The following is a 22786-nucleotide window of genomic DNA, read 5'->3' as shown; positions in this document are numbered from 1 at the left end:
AACTATCCTGGCTAATGGCCATTGATGGGCCTATCCTTCATTAACTTATCTAGTTCTTTTTTTAACCCTGTTATAGTCTTGACCTTCACAACATCCTCTCATCTTCACATAAAATGTTCTACCTTGTTAACTAAAATCCTAGCATGGATGCAGTCATATTGATGATTTATACTGGTATAGCTATACCAGTATGGGAAGGGAAATAAGCTGCACTGGCATTTTGTACCATTATAACTGCATGCACATGAGCAGCTGTACAGATAGAACTGTTTTGGTAATAAATCACAACCCTAACTGACAAAATTATACCAGTACAACTTTTCAGTGTAGACCAGGCCTAAATCTTTGTTTCAGTAACAGGGTTTGTTTTGTCTGTTTGTTTTTTAATGTATCAAACAATATGTTCTGGCCTTGGGTACCAGGGAACCAAGCATGATGCTGTAAAGCAAAATTGTGATGGTCTTATCTGAGTATCCATCAGTCTTCTGAGATTTTTCTTGCAGTTTTGTGAGAAAACCTTTTAAATTCACATTTGAATGACCCAAAGCCAGCCGTAATGGAATTCTACTAAACATGATATTAAATTAAATATGAGCTGACAAACATAGGAAATTTCACTAAGGGAAGAAATTTTTCTGGGACGCTATGAGTGCCCAAAAAATAGGGGTTTAAAATTCAAATATCTCCTAGGGCATATTTATAACACTATTCCAATGTTACTATAATTGAGATGCAAAAACTGGGTCAGCCACTCTTAAACCAAGACCTAAGTAGCATATAAATAAGTTATTTTCTATAATATTTCCAGACACAACAAAATCTAGACTTGGAATGGCATAGCTGAGCTAGTTGTGTTCTGTTCTGAAAACACGAATGAATGTCATATGCTGTTGTCTTAAACAATGTTTTGCCTTTGTGTTTTGGTATTCATAGATTCATAGATACACAGTTATGGGAGGGAATATGCACAAACCTGCTCTAATTTTGTAATTTTACAGTCTGAGGGGTTTTTTTTGTCTGTTTAGTCTATTGAGGATACTTGATTTTTTAAAAATTCCAGGAAGTCACACATGAATTAGATGTGCCCAGTTATCTGGACTGCACTCTACCTCCAGCCACTCTTATCTTCTGCTGTCTATTTCTATGCACTTGAGTCCTAATACAATGTCCATTGAAGTCAATGAAAAGGCCACCATTGATTTCAACTGGGCTTTGAATCAGGCCCATAAACCGGTTCCATTAGCAAAATCAAATTACTTCTTCAAGATGTGATATAGTGTTGATTTTCATGAGCAATGATCACTGTGACGCTCTGGGATGAATTAGGGCCCAATCCAAAACATATTGAAGTCAACAGAAGTTTTTATTTTGTCTTCAGTGGGCTTTGGATCAGGTCCTTAGTGAACTGGTTTTGATCTTGCAATCTTTGAACAGCTTTGTTTCATGATTAACAATAGGGCTCCATTAGACATCAGTGCTTGTAATGTGAAGATTTACATTACATTGTACTTTGTGCTTTATAAACAACAGTGATTAAAACAATATCCTGTCTATTCATCATTACAGATGCTGAGTTGTTTGGAACATATGTACCATGATCTCGGTTTGGTTAAAGGCTTTAATATCAACCCCATCACGCTGAAGAGGTGGTTGGTAAGTATTTCTTTAAAATTCCCAGTATTTGTGATTTTTAAAATACAGCTCCAAATCCTGCAAACACTTCCTCATGACATTAACTTTATTCAGATGAGTAATCCCACTAAAGGCGGTGAAACTACTCACATGTTTAAAGTTAAGCACCTGTGCCAATGTTTGCATGATCGGGGTCACAGATGACATGTTTTGGAATAGGTCTGTATTTGTTTACTTAAATCTTGATTCTGAGCTTTCTGTGGACTCACTACGGCCAAATTTATTCCTAGAGTAACTCAATTGTTAACATGGAAAAAACAGGTTAACACAGGGTGCTTTAAGGCTAGATACTACGTACAGTGTTTAATATTAATGATCTGAAAAGGGAAGCGAGTAGTGAGGTGGCAAAATTTGCAGATGAGACAAAGTTATATAGATTAGTCGGGACTGGGTAGACTGAAGAACTTCAGAGAGACCTAAATAAATGAGTTGGCAAATGACATTCAGTGTCAATAAATTCAAAGTAATGCACACTGGAGGCAAAAAATTAGGCAACTAGTACACCTTAAAAGGTTCTAAATTAGATGTGTCACCTTAGAAAAATGTCCTGGGTGTTATTGCAGACAGCTCAATGAAGACCTCTGCAAAATGTGCTGCTGTGGTCAAAAAAGCCAACAAGACATTAGAATTCCTAAGGATTGGGATGGAAAATAACACAAAAAATAGTATGATGCCGTTATGTGAATGAATGATGTGACCTCATTTGGAATACCTTGTGTTGTACTGGTCACTATCTCTCAAAAAGGATATTGCAGAATTAGAGAGGTTTCAGAGAAGGGCCACCAGAATGATTAGGGTAATGGAAAAACTCACATGAATTAAAATTGGGATTGGTTTGCTTAGAAAGGAGATGAATAAGAGGGATCTTGATAAAAGTATATAAAATAATGAATAATATAGAGAATGTAGATTAGGAATGTCAGTTCTCCCTGTCTTGAAACACAAGAACAAAGAGACATTCAATGAAATTAAAAGGTGGTAAATTCAAAATAGAATTTGCAATGCATAATTAGACTCTGGAATTCAGTGCCACAGGAAGGTGTTGAGACCAAGAATTTAACAAGATTAGACACTTATATAGATACCAGAGTTATCACGATAAATGCTAATAATTCTTTTTGGAAGAGACATTAAATCTCATGTTTCGGGGCTTAACCCAATCTCTAACTATTATAGATGAGGTAGACGTAATGTGGTGGGGGGACAGATTATCCCACATTTCCCTGTGGGGTTCTTACATTTTCCTCTGAAGCATCTGGTACTGGCCATGTCAAAAACAGGAGCTTGGACTAGATGGACGTTGGGTTTGATCCAGTATCAGTGGTGCTTGAACAGTTTTTGGAGTGGGGGTGATGAGCTGCACCCCTCTTTCCCCTGTCTGCGCCCCTCACCGCCCCCTAGAGCTGGGGCCGAGAGCAGGGCCATGGCTCCAGGAGGTGGGGACACAGACAGAGGTAAGGCAGCAGAGGCTGGGGCCACAGCTAGGGGCGGGGGTGGGGGCAGGGCCGGCGGCCGGCGGCCGGAACCCCACATGCGGGGCTGGTGGCCAGGACCCTGGGCTGGCAGCAGCCCCCGCACTCCTACTTCCCACGCCTATGTCCAGTATGGCATTGTCTGTGTTCCTATATTATACATTGGTTTAGCCTGAAATTACTAGTACTGGACATGATGTGACTCTCAATACTTCTGCATGTAGGTTGTTAGACTGTTTTTCATAAACATGGCATGTCTCTGCACTTCTATGCACAGCAGAAAATGTACTGTCTTTTAAGTGTATGTCACCTAGCATGTTGCTCTGCAGGATTATATCATTTTTGTCTGGTGGATGCAATGAAAACTATTTGATTGCTCTTTCTCTGGCCAAAAGTAGCAAATGTCAGTAAAATGGCATTGCTACAAAAATGATTCAAGGACTGGAAAACATGCTTCACTGTGAGAGACTTAAGGAGATGAATTTAGTTATCTCACTGGTAAAAAAAATCAAGAGGTGACTTGAGTGTTATCTCTAAAAATCTAAACAGGGAGAAGATTTTTGGTAGTAGGTGGGTCTTTAAACTATTAGAGAAAAACATAACAAGATCCTGCGGCTGAAAGGTGAAGCTAGAAGTTCAAACTGGAAATAAGGTGCAGATTTTTAAGAGTGAGGGTATTTAACCGTTGGAACAACTTTCCTAGGAATGTGGTAGATCCTCCATCACTTGGAATCTTTAAGTCAGGATTGGCTGTCTTTTTAAAAGATACGCTCTTGTTCAACCACAAATTGGGCAAAATCAGGAATTATGGGGTGACATTCTATGGCCTGTGTGGTACAGGAGGTCAGACTGGATTATCACGATGGTCCCTTTTGACATTAAAAACTATGAATCTGTGCCACCTACAATATGTGTAGAGATGCGTTCACATCAGTTCAAATTTCCCTGAGTAATTCAATGTGCTACTATTAATAGTTAATACAATCTCATTCTGAACCATGTGTGCGGCTCCTTATTTATTCTATAAAAATGTGAGTGTTACAAAAATTACTTCACAAATATTGGCTTTGCAAAAAGGGATGATAAAAAGAGACCCACAGTCCCTAATTCCAGGTGGTGATATTTCCCCAAAGCCTATAGTGTGCTTAGGGTTGAACTCAGGTGGACGAGAAAGAGCTACCTCACTTTACTTGAACGTTTCCTTTCTCAGTCCCACATTCACCTGCCTTTAAAATACCACCGAGAAACTGAGGAACAGGATGACTAATGCAACCAAATATTTTTAATAGCTCAGCATGCAGGGCTGATACAGCTTCTGAATCAGGAATCACATTTAGTGTCTGACTTCCGCTGATGGATGCATGAATTACAATCATATTACCTTGCACAATGAATGTGTATGACCCACATTTCAGTACAGAAGTTGTATGAGATGATGTTTATAACATTTGAGGAGATCATCAACATAGAATTTTTAAAGTTACTTTCAAAAGTCCTTCTCTACTGAAATAGAAGCCAAACAATACAGGCCTGGTTTTTCAGAAGTGCTGAGCTTTCCCAGCTCCCATTGACTCCAGCTGGAGGTTTGGGATGCTTAAAACATCAAGCCCAAGAACAAGCGGCTTGATCCTGCAGGGTGCGGAGGACTCTCGTCCTGATCCGGCAATGCACTTATGCTCAGTTTAACTTTAAGAATGTATGTAATCCCACATATGGCAATGGGGCTAGTCCCATGCTTAAAGTTAAGCACGTGCTGGAGGCCAGAGTGCTGAGCACCTTGCAAAATCAAGCCCTAAGTGTGTGGAGCTCAGTAATGCTGGGGAAGATTAGCGATCTGATAAGATGTCTTCAGTGTATATTTGTAAATTAAATAACTATTACATTCTTGCCTTTGAAGACCTCAAGAGTTGACATTCAAATTATGTCAGAAATGAGTTTTGTGGCCTCTGTATATTCCTAAGTGGGCCTTTGTCCCCAGCACAGTTTGGCAGACTTGGTGGTGTCTGCTGAGGAGATATGCAAGACCAGAGCACATGTTGTGCATCAGGACTGGGAAATCTTGCTATTGCCTGCCTATACTACTGGGTGAGGCAGATAACAAAGAGAGGGACTACTGACAATCCCTGGCCTCATATTGCTATCCCTCGTGTAGCTGGGGAAGGAATGCCACCTGGTACTTTTCAGTGACTCCATTGGATGGTTCACAGATTCTGTTAATAAAATCTTCATAGGGAGCCATATCTAGTTCTCCTCAGCCAGAAAGAGGAGGGTGGTGTTGCAGGGCTGCATGTTGTGATTTTTGAAGGGGCAAAAGTGGAGAATGATTTGGGATCCATATGTCTCACATGGCGACATGCAGTGCCTCGAGGGAGAGCAGGAAGTGCATGGACTCAGATCTTTCCATTCTGAAACATCTCTACAGTCATTAACTGTTTTACTCCTTCTTTTTGTAGCTGTGTATTCATGACAATTACAGAAACAACCCATTCCATAATTTCCGGCACTGCTTCTGTGTGACTCAGATGATGTACAGTATGATCTCACTCTGCAATCTCCAGGTGTGTCTCTGGTTTGTCCACATACCTATCTGTATTTCTGCTTCTATCACCAGACAAATATTCATCCACTAAGAGTCATAAAACCCAGGACATTTTCCTTCCAAAAAGGACCATCATTTTGTTTGTACATGACTCATTAATTTATTGAAAGCAAACAAGAAAACCTAACTATAATTAGTTATAGTGGAAAAAAAGGCTGTTCAAGGTTGGGCAACTAGCCTAGGGCTTGGGAGACCTGGGTTCAAGTTCATGTTCTGCCACAGATTTCCTGTCTGACCTTGAGCAAGTCACTTACCCTCTCTATGCCTCAGTTCTCCACCTGTAAGATGGAGATAATAGCACTGCCCTACCTCAAAGGGGTGTTTGTGAAGATAAATACATTAAGATTGTGAGATGCTCAAATATGACAGTAATGGGGCTATGTAAGTACCTAAGATAGGTAGGATGGGTCTCAAAAGTTTAGATAAGTATCCATAAGCACAAGAGCTTTACCAGAAATGACTTAAAGTTCTGGAAACTCAAACTTGGATAGTTCGCTGCTGGCTCCCTCCCTATGAAACAACTCCCTCAAAAAGCCCCAGCTCTTCTATCTTTGCTGATCAATGCTCCTTCCTCTTTGCTATGCTTCAGGGGAAGAGGACTTCTCCACTCCTCCGGTGTGGTACTCTCTTCAGTGGAAAGCCATGCAGCAGCCCTCCCCTCTCTCTCCCTTTCTCCAGAAGCAGCAGCTGAGAACAGGACCCATTAGTGTCTCCGCTGAGTGCTCCTTCACACTCCACCCATTCTGGCTCTTCCCCAGTACTTGGGTCCCAGACTACACCATCACCTTCTGAAGCCCCTGAGCCAATTAAACCATGTGCCTGCCTGTGTTCCAGTAGGGCATTCTGGGGAGCATGTATCAGGGGAACTCTAGACTCTCTGGAAGGTTGACAAGAGCTGCAGCAGCAATGGCTAGTACAGAGGCTAAACTGCCACCCAAGGAAGGAAGGAGTTTTACAGTCTTCCTCAAAAGAGGATCTGCCACTGTAGATAAGTGGTTGGGCTGGTCACGGGACATAGTGAAGAGACTCATCGAACAGATCCAGCCATGAAAAGGAGGTTGTGTTTTGTTCTGAAATAAAAAATGTTTCCAGTGGGTTCTTATTTTACCCCAATTGGTTCATCTATGTCTAATTATAATGAGAACTTATTGCCCTGGATTATATGAAAAGTAATTATTTAAATCACGGAATAAAATGCTCAGTCATTTCAGAGACTCTTTCATTTAGTCATCTAGGCCCTGAATCAGCAAAGCACTTAAGCAAAAGCTTAACATTAAGAAAATGACAGAGTAATCCCATGGAGACAAGGGGTAGTCCAAGATGCTGCACCCCTATAGCTCTCACTAACTTCTTTGGGATTTGTGAGTACTCAACACCTCTGAAAATCCACAAGACAGCTGGCTGACTGGCATGCCCTGTGGAATGAATTAAGCTTTAGTTATAATACAATAGAATCCTACAAATAGGAAGACTAGAAAACATCTCCTTCTATCATCCTGTCAAAGATATCAGTGATCCAGAGACGTAGTAAAAATCCAGATTTCCAGACAGTAGTTGTGACTGAAGTATATCTGACCTTCAACAGCCCAAGGACTGGCCTCTTTGATTTTAATCTCAAATTTAGGTGTCCCTCTTTAAATTGACCAAAAAGTAGAAAGAACCATCATTCAAGCTAAAGTTGTCTCTTCCTTGTCACTACTTCCCCAGAAGACCCCCAAATCAGACTGCAGCTCAAAGAAAGAGCGCTTATTAAAGCTGGAAGAACCATTCACCATGTATTAATTTAACCCTTTCTCTGGATGCAGGTAGTCTGACATTTGTATGAATTTGGGGCCGGTCAAAATCCCCGTGAAGTGACTTTCATGGTCTATGAATTGGGACTTCATTCACTATATAAAATATTTCAGCAAATGTTTTCTGCAAACTAGATTCAGCCTACGGGTTGTTCACAAACCGCTCACTGAAAATATTGCTTTGCATGTTCTATGTTCACGATTCATATTTATTCTGTATGGTCACCTTTGCCAGGTGTATTTTTCCCTCACTGGATGACCTAACATTTCTAAACTGCTTTCACTTCCACACAAAACAAATTTAATTTCATCACAAACCACATTTTGTTCCATGGTAAAATGAATCCCAGATACTGGCAAGAATTTGTGTTCTTGTGGATATACATATGAGCAAAACCGCTTCCACAAATATTCATCCTGTTTGGAAGTTGCTGAAATGTTTGTGAAAAATTTTCCTCACTCTCTTCCCATCTCTAGTTAGTGTGAAAGATAATAGTATGTAAATTGTCTTCCAACCGTCCCTCAGCTAGTGTAGACACTGGAATGATTTCTAAAGGCCTGAGTATTAACATCTCTGTGCTTTAAAACATAATATGAATATGAATAACTCTCAGACAAAATTCTACTGGCCTCCTCCAAACTGCTTCTATTTAATGCATCAAAGCCGAATCTGAGTCATTTGTTGCTGCAGTGAACAGTGAAATCTTCTTTCTTATCTGCAGTAAATTTAATTAACGAATAATGGTTAATTTTACCCGGGTGACTTGTTTTTCTGAAATGTGAATGTATTGGGGGGAAAAAGTATAGAAATTGTTAGACACTACATTATTATGTTTTTCTTTTGCAGGAGAAATTTCCCAAAATTGATATCTTAATTCTGATGACTGCTGCAGTTTGCCATGATTTGGATCATCCAGGATATAACAACACGTATGTGTGCCCTTTATTTTTTGTTCCTTTCAAATATATCTGGAAAACAATGCAGATCAGCATTTTCTTCTCATGTCCAGAGCAGAGAGTAGGGCAGCTAAGTAGGAATCTACCCACAATGCTCTGCTATTATGGTCAAACACTGACAAGGACAGAGCCACCACTGGTTAGGTTATATGCAACGCTAGCCATTAGCTTACTCAGTCCTGAGCTGAGGCTGCTAACTGTGCTAAACTCTGAAAGGAAAATGGCTCCCTCTTCAATTTTCTCATAAAACTTAGTATTTTCCATTAAAGGAAATTGGCAGCTAGAAAACATCTCAGGTCAAATTCTTTTGTTAATTATGCTATGTAGTAGAAGAATGGTCATATGGTTGAGGCTCAATTACACGGGAAGAGTTTCTGGTTCTTTTCCCAGCTCTGCCAAAGACCTTAAACAAAGCACTTAACCACTGTCTATCTCCATTTGCCCATCTATACAATGGAGCTAGATGGCAGGGATGATCTGAAGGTTACTTCATAAATGTCTGTAAAGCATAGTGTGAGCCTCAGATGGAAAGTGCTAGAAGTGCTAAGCATTATTACTTCTGTGAACTACATATAAACTCTAATTTACTTGTATTCAGCTATTAAATAAGGGCCTGATCCAATTTGCATTGAGCTCCATGAGCATCTTTCCACTGACTTTACTGGGAGTTAGTGGGAGTCAAGCCTGTGAGCTAAAAAGAAGAAGAGTCCCCTCTATCCTTCCCCCATATGTTTTTAAGTTATAGAAATTCAGTAATAACAAGTAAATAATGAGAGTCTTTGAAACGATGTGGAAGTATGATCATTTTCTCAAAAAAATATTTGGATTTAATATTAACTGTTGCAATAATTTATTATTAATTAATTAGGTATTCACAACAATATACATAAAAATAACCAATGTCTAATGTGTAACGTATGTTTTTAAGTATCGGGTGTAGGCAACGTGTGAGACCTCACTATTTTCCTTCACATCAGCTACCAGATTAATGCCCGAACAGAGCTTGCCGTGCGCTACAATGACATCTCCCCACTGGAGAACCATCACTGTGCTGTGGCTTTCCAGATCATTGCCCAGCCAGAATGCAACATTTTCTCCAATGCTACCCAGGAACAATTCAAACGGATAAGACAGGTATGAATGTTGATCCAGAAGGGAGGTATGACATGCAAACCGCTCTTGAAGTTTCAGTGTGCACAAATCTACCTTCTGAACAGTCCAACAGAATAATTCCATCAAGAGGTTAGAACTGAATAATCTCAAACTTGAAGTAACACAGAGAGATTCCTGGGCTATTTCTCTAGCAACTCTCGTTGGACAGTTGAGCTGACCTTCCTTGGGTACCAATGAGAAAAGTTTGACTCTTAAACTTATCCTCTTCTGTGTAGAAACTTACATTATGAAAAGAGTTGTTAGGATGTGACTGTAACTAGGCCAACTTGCTCATATGGTAACAACTTAACCATTAGGAGAACATTATGCTGAACTTAAACAGGGAGTTCAAACTGGAGACAATTTGTAAAGACATAAACAAATATTCACCTCCTACACATTTTATCATCTTTTTTTTCCCCATTTTTCATCAGTATTAAAAATATTTGTGTTTGCACAAAAGCTTCAACCTGTGGAGCCTATCTCTTTTTCTGTTGCGTGAGGCAGTGAAGTCATAAGAATAAATTCACGATATTTTCCGTGACCACAAACTAAGATGTAATTCGCATAGTATTATGGGCCAAATTCCGCCCTCAGATTCATGGATGCAACTCTCCCATCCATTTTAAATGAAAATGCAGAAATGCAAAACTGCCATTGACTTCTGTGGGACCAAGCTTGGGCCTCAGCATGTAGAATTGAGCTTTTAGTTTATTTCTTTGTGCACTTTGCATTCATACTAAAAATCAAACAAAGCTCAGAACAAGAAACAGTAGTTTCTCCAGCATATAATTATACAAAACCAATTACATAGTTAGTCATTCTCTTATGTCACTGTGAATTCTTTAAATTAATAGTCTACTTTGTCAAGTGGCCTCAAGTATGAAAGTTCCTCTTTCAATGGTGCTGATGTGATACATCTGTTCTTCTTGTCTGTGTTCTATCATAAGGTATTTGTGTTAATTTAAGCACATTTCTTTACACAGCAATAGCTATGCCTTGTGAGACGTTAAATCAATGTATTATTATTATTTGTTTTGATAGGGGATAATTACATTAATCCTGGCAACAGACATGGCAAGACATGCAGAAATACTGGACTCTTTCAAAGAAAAAATGGATAATTTTGATTACTCAAATGAGGAACATGTCACCTGTGTAAGGAGATTACATGTTTATCATTTTTCAGTGCCTACCATGGTTCGCAGTGATACTGCTACATTCTAAACTTTGGTTTTGGCCTAATCATGCAAGATGTTGAGTAGAAGTAGTCAGAATTTTTCTGTCAAAATGGGTTTTTTCAACAGAAAATGCAGTTTCTGCAAACTTGAAATTTTCTGTGTGGGGAAAAGATTTTGACAAGAAAAAAATCCAAATGAAATAGTTTGTTTTGGGTTGGATCAATCTGAATTGAATACTTGGATAGCTCCCCTCAGTGTAGCATATAAGTGCCTCCAACACCCTTCGGAGGTAGAGAAGTACTACTTTTACAGCTGGAGAAGTGAGACCCAGAGAGACTAAGTGACTTGCCCCAGGTCTCACAGGAAATCCTTGGCAGAGCAGGGTATTGGCCGAGCTCTCCCTAATCCCAGCCTAGCTACCTAACTATGGAACCATCCTTCCTACCCTTTTGGGGTGTCACTGTGAGTGGGTACCAAGTGCAGGGAAATGTGTGCCTAAAAACAACCGTTTGCACTGTAACGTTAAAAGAAACGTCAAAGTATTTCTGTAGATTTTTATAAAAGCTTTTTCCCCAAAAAACAATGAGAAGTCTGGGGTCACTTGATACAAAGAAAGTCTAGATTTCTCTTTCAGATTTTGAAATCTTAGAGTCATCTGAGCAAGAAATAATTACTGTATCTGTCTGGATATAAATTCTTAGTTTCATTCTAGTCTCCATTACATCCATCATAACAATACTTTGCTCTAGCCCTAATCTAATTCCCATTGAACTCAGTGGGAATCTTTCCACTGACATTAATGAGGGTGGGATCAGGTCCCTATAATGTCTTCCCTCCAGGAATGTCAAAGCCCTTTACAATCATTCATGGATTAAGCCTCCCATGGAGTAGGTAACCATTATCCCCCTTTCACAGAAAGGAAAACTGAGACACAGAGGGGTTAAGTGACTTGCCAAAGATCATACAGGAAATATGTGGCAGGCAGAACCAGGAATCAAATCTCTCTAGGTAGAAGGAAGAGAAACCAGATCAGTCTTGTGCCTTAGCCATAAGACTATCCTTCTTGTCTGAGATCATTTCCCTCTGCCTCTCTAAAAATGAAGGACTCATGGCTTCTATGGCTTCTGTAAAGGCAAAGAGGCAGGCTTCTATATTACCAGAGTGTTAAAGTATTTTTCCTTCTTCAGTTGAAGATGGTACTGATAAAATGTTGTGATATCTCAAATGAAGTCCGCCCGATGGAAGTAGCGGAACCGTGGGTAGACTGCTTATTAGAGGAGTATTTTATGCAGGTAAGAATGAGAGACAGAGACACAGATACACAATCATCATCATCATAATAGTAATTCCTATTTTAACTATGGCTGACAGCTGACTGGTACTACTGTATGACAATCCAGTGCCACAAGGATGAGGAGGTTTCTTTTGCATAAGGTGACAGAAGTGTGGCATAAGACAGTATGTTCAGAATAAAAGTTACTGTAATTGACTGCAATTTGTAAGATTAATGACAATAATGTAGAAATGCTAATGTCATTGGACTGCAGCTTGTTCTCACTAATAGGGCTGTCTTGTGAGTTTTTTGGCATGTAAACCCTTGTCAAGCCAAAAGGGCAAGAAGCGTGAGTATAGAAAAAGTCAATTAAATGTGCAGTATTAAATGGTCCAAGTTTAAATTATATCCGTGATGATTTGAAATGCCCAAGGCTGCATAGGATGAACATTTGCTTTAAAAATGAAAACATTCTGATTATTTCCAAAGGACACCATCAACTTCATTAGTCCTGAAAAGTCAGCTTATGCTCCCAAAACAGTTGCTTCTTTCTGGATTCCCATCCCTCTCTAGTGTGGCTTCTTGTAGTATAAAGCAACATTAAAACTAACAGTAATCCTCTGCTCTCTCCTACCCAAGCCAAGCTGTCTGTGAAGTAGCTGGCAGCATGCAAAGCTTTATCGTGATTGGAGGAACAAGATGCCAGAGTTTTCTTCTTTCTATTTTTTTTTAACATTTTCCCTGAGCTGAAGGAATCAATTTGACAAAGAAATGACATTAGACGTATCCAAAGGGGAAGGCTTGACAATAGGGAATCTTAATGACAATTAGCTCATTGTCTCTGCAATATTTTTATGCAAAATAAAATGATCTGTCTTTGCACTTTATTGTCTTCCTCACCCTAATATCTGACCCAAAGTACTACTGTACACACATTATTAAAGCAAGTCTGACAGATGAGAGTAAATTCTGGCAATGAAGTTAAAGGGGTGTCAATTTTTGGTGTATTCTGTGCCCTTCTTACTAACTATGTGCTTATAGGACAGTCCGATCACTGTAGACCCATTTAAGTCAATGGAGCTACGCTGATTTATACTAGCTAAGGATCCAGCCCATTATTTGTAAAGATCTTTCCAAAGTCTGGCACACAGAGATACATCCCTCCCTGAATCTATATGTACTAGGAGCCACTTGATAGACTAGAAACACTCAACCATTTTTGATCATGGTTGGCTAGTTGTAGCCTAATACCCAAAAGAATAATTCTCCAGAGGAGAAGGAAGTCAAGGACCCTTTCCCTCTTATGTAGAATGGCTAAGGGCTAGATTCTGTTACCTTGTCTCACACTGAGTAGTGCTTTACTCCACAAGAAGTCCCATGGATTTTGGGATTTGTATGCCTCTGAGTATCTCCCTCTTACGGTATGTCTATACTGTAGCAGGGAGCAAGTGCAACCCATGCCTGCTTGGTGTGGCACTCTGTCCCCCTCTAGTGGCAGCTAGAGATTGATGAGTCTGCTATAGCCTGGGCTAAGAGGCATGTCTTTTAGCTCATGCAGTAGAGGCTCATGCATTAAGCTCCAGAGGTCCCAGGTTTGATCCTGGCCGACAACGACCGGGGTCTGTTGGTGTTACACAAGCCTCTTAAGCCAGGCAGGCAGACTTGTGCTAGTGGGCTTACACTAAATATAGCTGTGTGGACATTGCACTAGCAGAGGCTTGAGCTAGCCACCTGAGCTCAAGCCCACCCTGCCTCCTGGGTTCGAGGTGAGGTGGCTAGCCTCCTCCAATGCCAAAACAGCCACACAGCTATTTTTAGCACTCTAGCTCGAGTCCCACTAGTGTGAATCAGTCTACATGGGCTGTGAGGCTCGCTCCTGACTGCATACATACCCTTATGGCCTTGTTATAATATGATACGTTTCTGTACATGCAGCATTTGTGAAAAACCAAAAGAAACAACAATACAAAGGTTATTAAAACAATAAGAGTCAGCTTCTAAAATGTATGACACACAGTTTCCCTTTCATTTGCTGTTGTCACATACACCATTGAGGCATGTGTATAGGATATCAGTGATCTAGTTACTGGTCTGCAAACAGTTTGTGTTTTGCTGCCCTCACAGTCTCCCTGTTGATAATAATCTTTGTTAACTATTGAATCTGTCCTAGAGTGACCGAGAAAAGTCTGAGGGACTTCCAGTGGCACCTTTCATGGACCGAGATAAAGTGACCAAACCAACAGCACAGATCGGGTTCCTTAAGTTTGTCCTGATCCCAATGTTTGAAACAGTAACAAAGGTACGTTATTAAGGTTCTAAGATGCCTGCAGGAACTGAGAACATTTCAGCTTTGGTTTTGCTAAACATTTAGTCAGCCAGTGACACCTCCTCTTACTCCATTTTTATCATTTACAGGTAAATAAATATTTAAAGAAATGATAGTTTGACTCTTCTCACTTTTGTTTAGCTTTTTCCAGAAGTTGACGAAGTGATGCTCCAACCTCTTTGGGAATCCAGGGACCGCTACGAGGAATTAAAACAACTAGATGATACTATGAAAGAGGCAAGCTATACATACCTAGAACTGGGTGACATATTTCAGTCAAATCTTAAATTTGCTCAAAAATTCAGTGAGAAGTGACCAAAACTGTTTGTGAATATGGGTTGAATTCAGCAAATAGTTTTCGCCGAATACATTTTTTTTTAAGTTGAAAAAGTCTAAATGGTTTATTTTGGCTTTTTAAAGGCAAAATGTTTTGACTTTTCATGTCAAAACAACATTTCTTTTTGAAATCTAGCTCCATTTGTTCAAATTTTTATTTAAAAGGGTAAAAACACCTGAAAACGTAACAAAATGAAAACAGTTGTTTCACTCAAATTACATATTTTGCTCAAGCCAAAGTGATTTTTTTCAGTCTTTTTGTTTCATCAAGAAAAAACAAACAAAAAAATCTGTTTCAATTCCAAACAAACTGATTTTGTGGATTTGAACTGAAAAATTGATTATTCTCTCAGCTCTGTACATACACTCTGGGTGGTACTAAGAAGTGAAACAGACAGTTCAAGTTCTTCAGTTTGATGATATTTATTGCTTTTGATTATATCTATGGTCACTTTTTCTTCCTATATATTTGTAAAGCACCAGGCATACCTATGCCACAAGATCATTATTAATAATAATTATAAACAGAAAGAGCAAGAGAAGCAGCCATGATAACTTACCACAGAAAAGAAAATGGCAAAAAAATTCTGGGTGCACAGAATGAGTCATTCAAAAGAGCCTGCCGAGATATCACCAGATGTCACTGGCATTATACCAGGAATTGCTCTTTCTCTCTCTTATACGGCACACACACCTGCACAAACACACATACCATACAATACAATTAAACAAACGGCCACATTAATTCATTTTATGGCCCAGGTTAAACTATCTATCAATGGTATTTACCAGATGTCTCTCCCGTTGGCATGTAAGACCTCGGAGAGCTTTGATGATATCTGTAACCAGGTGCCAGGTCTTTCGGTTCTCTCTGACCTGGGCCAAATCCTCTTCAGCACTGGGCAAGCAGGGGAATCACAGTGCTGTCATGCTTGGTCCTGCTCCCATTGAAGTCAATGACAGAGCCACCGTTGACTTCAGTGGTACAGAATGATGCCCTTAGTGCTCAGACTGTGACCTCTGCTCCTGAGTCCTCTCCCTCTGAGGTCAGAGTTTAGGTTTCTTTTCCTCTTGTCATGATGCCCAACAGCAGGTAACCCCAAATTCACTACATCCAAATCCAGTTACATTACATAAAAGCAGAGTTTATGGGCACAGGAGAGAAAACAGAAAAATCCGAAAATAAATTAGGATTGTGAATAAGCTCATCTAGGTGGATGCTCTGATAAAAGCACTGATCGAGGGGCACAAAGCTGGCATTACAAAGTATGGAAATAGGAGGACTTGTGGCACCTTAGAGACTTAACAAATTTATTTGAGCATAAGCTTTCGTGAGCTACAGCTCACTTCATCGGATGCATACCGTGGAAAATACAGTGGGGAGATTTATATACACAGAGAACATGAAACAATGGGTGTTACCATACACACTGTAACGAGAGTGATCAAGTAAGATGAAGTGAGCTGTAGCTCACGAAAGCTTATGCTCAAATAAATGTGTTAGTCTCTAAGGTGCCACAAGTCCTCCTTTTCTCTTTGTGAATACAGACTAACACGGCTGCTACTCTGAAACAGGTAAGGTGAGCTATTATCAGCAGGAGAGCCGGTGGGGAGGGGAACCTTTTGTAGTGATAATCAAGGTGGGCCATTTCCAGCAGTTAACAAGAACATCTGAGGAACAGCGTGGGGGTGGGGGGGAATAAACATGGGGAAATAGTTTTACTTTGTCTAATGACCCATCCACTCCCAGTCTTTATTCAAGCCTAAGTTAATTGTATCCAGTTTGCAAATTAATTCCAATTCAGCAGTCTCTCATTGGAGTCTGTTTCTGAAATTTTTTTGTTGAAGAATTGCCACTTTTAGGTCTGTAATTGAGTGACCAAAGAGATTGAAATGTTGTCCAACTGGTTTTTGAATGTTATAATTCTTGACGTCTGATTTGTGTCCATTTATTCTTTTACGTAGAGACTGTCCAGTCTGGCCAATGTACATGGCAGAGGGGCATTGCTTGCACATGATGGCATATATCACATTGGTAGATGTGCAGGTGAACGAGCCTCTGATAGTGTGGCTGATGTGATTAGGCCCTATGATGGTGTCCCCTGAATAGATATGTGGACAGAGTTGGCAACGGGCTTTGTTGCAAGGATAGATTCCTGGGTTAGTGGTTCTGTTGTGTGGTGTGTGGTTGCTGGTGAGTATTTGCTTCAGGTTGGGGGGCTGTGTGTAAGCAAGGACTGGCCTGTCTCCCAAGATCTGTGAGAGTGATGGGACATCCTTCAGGATAGGTTGTAGATCCTTGATGATGCATGGGAGTGCATGGGTCATTACACAAAGTAAAACTATTTCCCCATGTTTATTTCCCTCCCCAGCCCTGCGCGTTCCCCCCCTCCCCCTCCCACTGTTCCTCAGATGTTCTTGTTAACTGCTGGAAATGGCCCACCTTGATTATCACTACCAAAGGTTCACACACACACACACACACCCCGCTCTCCTGCTGGTAATGGCTCACCTTACCTGATCACTTTTGTTACAGTGTGTATGGTAACACCCATTGTTTCATTTTCTCTGTGTATATAAAATCTCCCCACTGTATTTTCTACTGCATGCATCTGATGAAGTGAGCTATAGCTCACGAAAGCTTATGCTCTTAATAAATTGGTCAGTCTCTAAGGTGCAACAAGTCCTCCTTTTCTTTTTTTAGGAAGGACAGTTCCTTCTCCAAGGAGCTCAGATTCTAATTCTGATTAAAAGTGGAGAGGAACAGAACACAGGTCTTGTGGGAAGAGTTATATAAGGGCAAATAAAATCTTGTGGAAATTCTCAAGTCTACAACAGAAACATGAAACATTCCTTAAAAAAACTAAAAATAAGTTCAAGGTGATAGTGGGGGCTTTGAGAAGCTTTGAGAAGTTTCAAGCTGAAGTGAATTTCTATACCTGAAATGTAAAGCTGTCAAAAACAGAGTTTCTATGGAAACTGATAGAGCCTTAATTACAGTATATCGACACAAGGAGTGCTGGTATAATGAGAACTGTGTAAACTCAAAAATGCCATCAAACAAATAGCAGGTAGCGAACAATCTCAGAAATTAAGTCAACAGATAATGAGAAATACTGAGGTGCACTTTCTCCAGTCAAGTACCATAGTTATTTTGGATTCAATGGGGCCCGTGATGCACCAAATTGGTGTATACTATTGCATTAGAGATTCAGCTGATATCTTATTGAGGATTAGTGATCAGCTAGCTGTAGCAGTCTGTCTGGGATGTGCCAGTGGTGATATTTGTTCTGTTTTGCTCTTTATTCTAGTTGCAAAAGAAAAAAAGTGCAAGTTTGACAACTGAGAGCACACAGAAGTGAAAAGAAAAACACTCTTAGCAACACAAAAGTCACAAGGTGAGTGAGTTTGGTTTTAAAATATTTTAAAAGTAGACACACATGGACAGAAGATGGTGCAGCTCAACTGACTTCAGTGAACCTGTCCCTTCTTGTGCCCCTAGAGAATTTGGCCAGGAGTCCATCCACATAAGATGAAGTTTTAGCAACCACCCTTTTCTGGAAAATGATTCACAGAAGTCAACAACAACAACAAAAAAGTCTTTCTGATTCATGCACTAAAATACCTGTAGGCAGCCATATGACAATTACAGCATTATCTAACTAATCTTTGTATCCTAATATTTATGAGTCAGTGGGTGTAGCATGCTGCACATGCTTTGTTTAGAATCATAGAATATCAGGGTTGGAAGGGCCCTCAGGAGGTCATATAGTCCAACCCCCTGCTCAAAGCAGGACCGATCCCCAACTAAATCATCCCAGCCAGGCCTTTGTCAAGCCTGACCTTAAAAACCTCTAAGGAAGGAGATTCCACCACCTCTCTAGGTAACCCATTCCAGTGCTTCACTACCCTCCTAGTGAAAAAGGTTTTCCTAATATCCAACTTAAACCTCCCCCACTGCAACTTGACACCATTACTCCTCGTTCTGTCATCAGCTACCACTGAGAACAGTCTAGATCCATCCTCTTTGGAACCCCCTTTCAAGTAATTGAAAGCAGCTATTAAATCCCCGCTCATTCTTCTCTTCCGCAGACTAAACAATCCCAGTTCCCTCAGCCTCTCCTCATAACTCATGTGTTCCAGTCCCCTAATCATTTTTGTTGCCCTCCGCTGGACATTTTCCAATTTTTCCACATCCTTCTTGAAGTGTGGGGCCCAAAACTGGACACAGTACTCCAGATGAGGCCTCACCAATGTCGAATAGAGGGGAACGATCACGTCCTTCGATCTGCTGGCAATGCCCCTTCGTATACATCCCAAAATGCCATTGGCCTTCTTGGCAACAAGGGCACACTGCTGACTCATATGCAGCTTCTCGTCCACTGTAACCCCTAGGTCCTTTTCTGCAGAACTGCTGCCGAGCCATTCGGTTCCTAGTCTGTAGCAGTGCATGGGGTTCTTCCGTCCTAAGTGCAGGTCTCTGCACTTGTCCTTGTTGAACCTCATCAGATTTCTTTTGGCCCAATCCTCTAATTTGTCTAGGTCCCTCTGTATCCTATCCCTACCCTCCAGCGTATCTACCTCTCCTCCCAGTTTAGTGTCATCTGCAAACTTGCTGAGGGTGCAATCCACACCATCTTCCAGATCATTTATGAAGATATTGAACAAAACCGGCCCCAGGACCGACCCTTGGGGCACTCCACTTGATACCGGCTGCCAACTAGACATGGAGCCATTGATCACTACCCCGTTGAGCCCGACAATCTAGCCAACTTTCTATCCACCTTATAGTCCATTCATCCAGCCCATACTTCTTTAACTTGCTGGCAAGAATACTGTGGGAGACCATGTCAAAAGCTTTGCTAAAGTCAAGGAAAAACACGTCCACCGCTTTCCCCTCATCCACAGAGCCAGTTATCTCGTCATAGAAGGCAATTAGATTAGTCAGGCATGACTTGCCCTTGGTGAATCCATGCTGACTGTTCCTGATCACTTTCCTGTCCTCTAAGTGGTTCAGAATTGATTCCTTGAGGACCTGCTCCATGATTTTTCCAGGGACTGAGGTGAGGCTGACAGGCCTGTAGTTCCCAGGATCCTCTTTCTTCCCTTTTTTTTTTCTGCCTTGCCTGTCCTTCCTGAACAGTTTATATCCATCCATGACAGTACTCCAGTCATGTGAGTTATCCCACCAAGTCTCTATTCCAATCACATTATAATTCCTTGACTGTGCCAGGACTTCCAGTTCTCCCTGCTTGTTTCCCAGGCTTCTTGCATTTGTGTATAGGCACTTGAGATAACTCGCTGATCGTCCCTCTTTCTCAGTACGAGGCAGGAGCCCTGCCCTCTCGTGCGCTTCTGCTTCCTCCTGGTATCCCACGTCCCCACTTACCTGAGGGCTTTGGTCTCCTTCTCCCGGTGAACCTAGTTTAAACCCTCCTCACTAGGTTAGCCAGCCTGCTTGCGAAGATGCTCTTCCCTCTCTTCGTTAGGTGGAGCCCGTCTCTGCCTAGCACTCCTCCTTCTTGGAACACCATCCCATGGTCAAAGAATCCAAAGACTTCTCTCCGACACCACCTGTGTAGCCATTCGTTGACTTCCACAATTCGACGGTCCTTACCCCGGCCTTTTCTTTCCACGGGGAGGATGGACGAGAAGACCACTTGCGCCTCAAACTCCTTTATCCTTCTTCCCAGAGCCACGTAGTCCGCAGTGATCCGCTCAGGGTCATTCTTGGCAGTATCATTGGTGCCCACGTGGAGAAGCAGGAAGGGGTAGCGATCCGAGGGCTTGATGAGTCTCGACAGTCTCTCCGTCACATCGTGAACCCTAGCTCCTAACAAGCAGCAGACTTCTCGGTTTACCTAGCAATATTCCAGAGATTATGACCTAACAGTGTATTTATCTAAATAACCTTCTGAATTGTATTATGTTTAGTTGACATTTAATATATTTGATCTGAATTTCCCTTCTGTACCAGAACAGAATTGTTGAGACCTTAAAGGTCTGTTGTGTTTGTTCACGGAGTGGACTGATGCAGCTAAGTATCATGGGATCCTTCAGCCCAGAGGAAAGATGGTAGAAAGCTGCCGAGACCACGTCAAGAACGTATTTTCTAAGAACTGTTGCTATCTTCATGGACACAAAAAAAGGAAACTTTGATGTATAGAATTTTTTTATTTTTCAACTGCTCTTCTAAATAAAATATTCTTATACAAACCTGGGTGGTGTAATTATTTCCTTTCATAGATGTGTATATAAAGAACTGCTCCTGTTCCCAAAGAAAAATGTTTTCATATGTACATGGAGGAAAGGAATGGGTGTTGGACCTTTTAGAGGAGCCATTTTATAAACATTTGTGTGTGGTATAGTGTGTGTCATAACAGTAAGAACAGAAAAATGCTTTATTATTCATGTATGGTTATGTAAATATTAGGAGCCAAATCCTGCCACAGGACACTAACCCTCACATGAAGAAAAGGAGGACTTGTGGCACCTTAGAGACTAACCAATTTATTTGAGCATAAGCTTTCGCGAGCTACAGCTCACTTCATCGGATGCATGCAGTGGAAAATACAGTGGGGAGATTTATATACACCGAGAACATGAAACAATGGGTGTTACCATACACATTGTAAGGAGAGTGATCAGGTAGGTTAGCTATTACCAGCAGGAGAGCTGGGGGGTGGGGGAACCTTTTGTAGGGATAATCAAAGGAAAGAGAGAAAAAAGTTTGACTCTGGTGGTCTAGGGGTGTTGATATGCACTGACATGTGGGAGAGGCAGGTTTATTTACTAGGCCTAGTCCCTCCCGCCCCTGCCAGCCTACTGAGGGCCAGATTGTAATTGATCCCTGTGCAAGAGCACAAGGAGGGGAGGAGGAGGAGGGGTAAGGAACCGTTGTTTCTTGTGCCCCCATTGCAGGGGTTAGCCGCAATTTTAGTCCCTGAGTGCAGGAACTGGTCCCTGCTAGCACCGGCTGGGACACTAGCTGCCAGAGTTGGCCAGCTGCACAGCAGAGTCCCCCCGCTGGGTGCTATCCAGGGGTGTGCTCTGTCTGTGTGACAGCTGCTCTCTTGGCTGACACACGGGGAACTGGACAGGAGATGTCCAAAGCTAAAAACATGAGCTGCTACAGCTTGCGCTAAACAGCCAGAGCTCTGGAGTTAGGGACTGCAGCAACTCCTGTCCTCTGTGTCTCGACACAGAGGGGCAGATGTAGCCCGTGTTCACCCAGGGTTACATCTGCACGCAAGGGAATTCCAAGCAGCATGCACAGCAGTGTCAGTGCTGGAGTGGTGCTCCTCCATTCCACCCCCAAGGAAGGTTCATGGCTAGTAGCCACAACAGAGCCTGGAACGGGCTTCCACACGTATTACCGAGGGCAGAATTTGGCCCTTGGTTTTTAAATCTTCACATGACAGAAGCGTAAGAAGTATTGCACTGTAGCTTTCACATAGGTATGTTTTTAATCAGACTCTTGTGGTGGAAGAAAACAGGCTGCCTTTTCTGTGCTTTGTCTCCTAGGTTATTCTGTGGTTGCGCTATAAATATGCAGAGTAGCACATAAGGAAGGCCTGGTGCCCACGAATGCTCGTGTTTCTCTTTGAAGGGCACACACACTGAAGCCATATGTCTGCAAGCTCCAAAGCTGCATGTGAAGTCTTAGCTCATTTTAAAAAGAAAGAAGAAGGTGGGTGGCTAGTCCTTCTTCCTCGTGACACAGGCAACACTTTGGGAATCTCAGGCTTTCCTTTCTAGGAGTACCAAGTGACTAACACTCGCTCTTTTCAGCATTGAATAATAATCCTTACATCCTTTTTGTACAATGCTCTGGCATTTCAAAGCCTTTATTCTCCTCTAGTTTGTGTTTGTTAATTCTCAGCTTCACATTGTTTCTCACGTGGTGGATATCCCAGTATTGTAATCTGCTCTCCAGACCTCCACAGACTGGACAGCTCCTTGAAATCTTTGCCCTCTTCCTGCTTGGCTGCCCCAGTGGCAGAAC

The 22786-nt window shown here is 41.4% G+C and overlaps 1 protein-coding gene across 6 annotated transcripts in view; it reads left to right on the top strand.

Moving 5' to 3' along the window:
* Positions 1–20966, top strand: part of PDE9A (phosphodiesterase 9A) — an 81269-nt gene extending 60303 nt beyond the window's left edge. For 4 of the 6 annotated variants that reach the window (XM_073359695.1, XM_073359720.1, XM_073359728.1 and 1 more), the window contains 10 exons: positions 1567–1653; positions 5618–5722; positions 8404–8486; positions 9491–9647; positions 10710–10823; positions 12034–12138; positions 14290–14418; positions 14587–14682; positions 18093–18179; positions 20759–20966. In XM_073359695.1, the coding sequence (XP_073215796.1) occupies positions 1567–1653; positions 5618–5722; positions 8404–8486; positions 9491–9647; positions 10710–10823; positions 12034–12138; positions 14290–14418; positions 14587–14682; positions 18093–18143 (927 nt within the window). In that variant the 3' untranslated portion in view covers positions 18144–18179; positions 20759–20966. The remainder of the gene's footprint in view (positions 1–1566; positions 1654–5617; positions 5723–8403; positions 8487–9490; positions 9648–10709; positions 10824–12033; positions 12139–14289; positions 14419–14586; positions 14683–18092; positions 18180–20758) is intronic. The other 2 variants (XM_073359704.1, XM_073359712.1) reach the window with 2 other exon arrangements.
* Positions 20967–22786: the final 1820 nt, after the last annotated feature.

This window comes from Lepidochelys kempii, chromosome 1, assembly GCF_965140285.1.
Source record: "Lepidochelys kempii isolate rLepKem1 chromosome 1, rLepKem1.hap1, whole genome shotgun sequence".
NCBI lineage: Eukaryota > Metazoa > Chordata > Testudines > Cheloniidae > Lepidochelys > Lepidochelys kempii.
The sequence above is the reverse complement of the archived record's forward strand: the minus strand, read 5'-3'. Positions and strand labels throughout refer to the sequence as shown.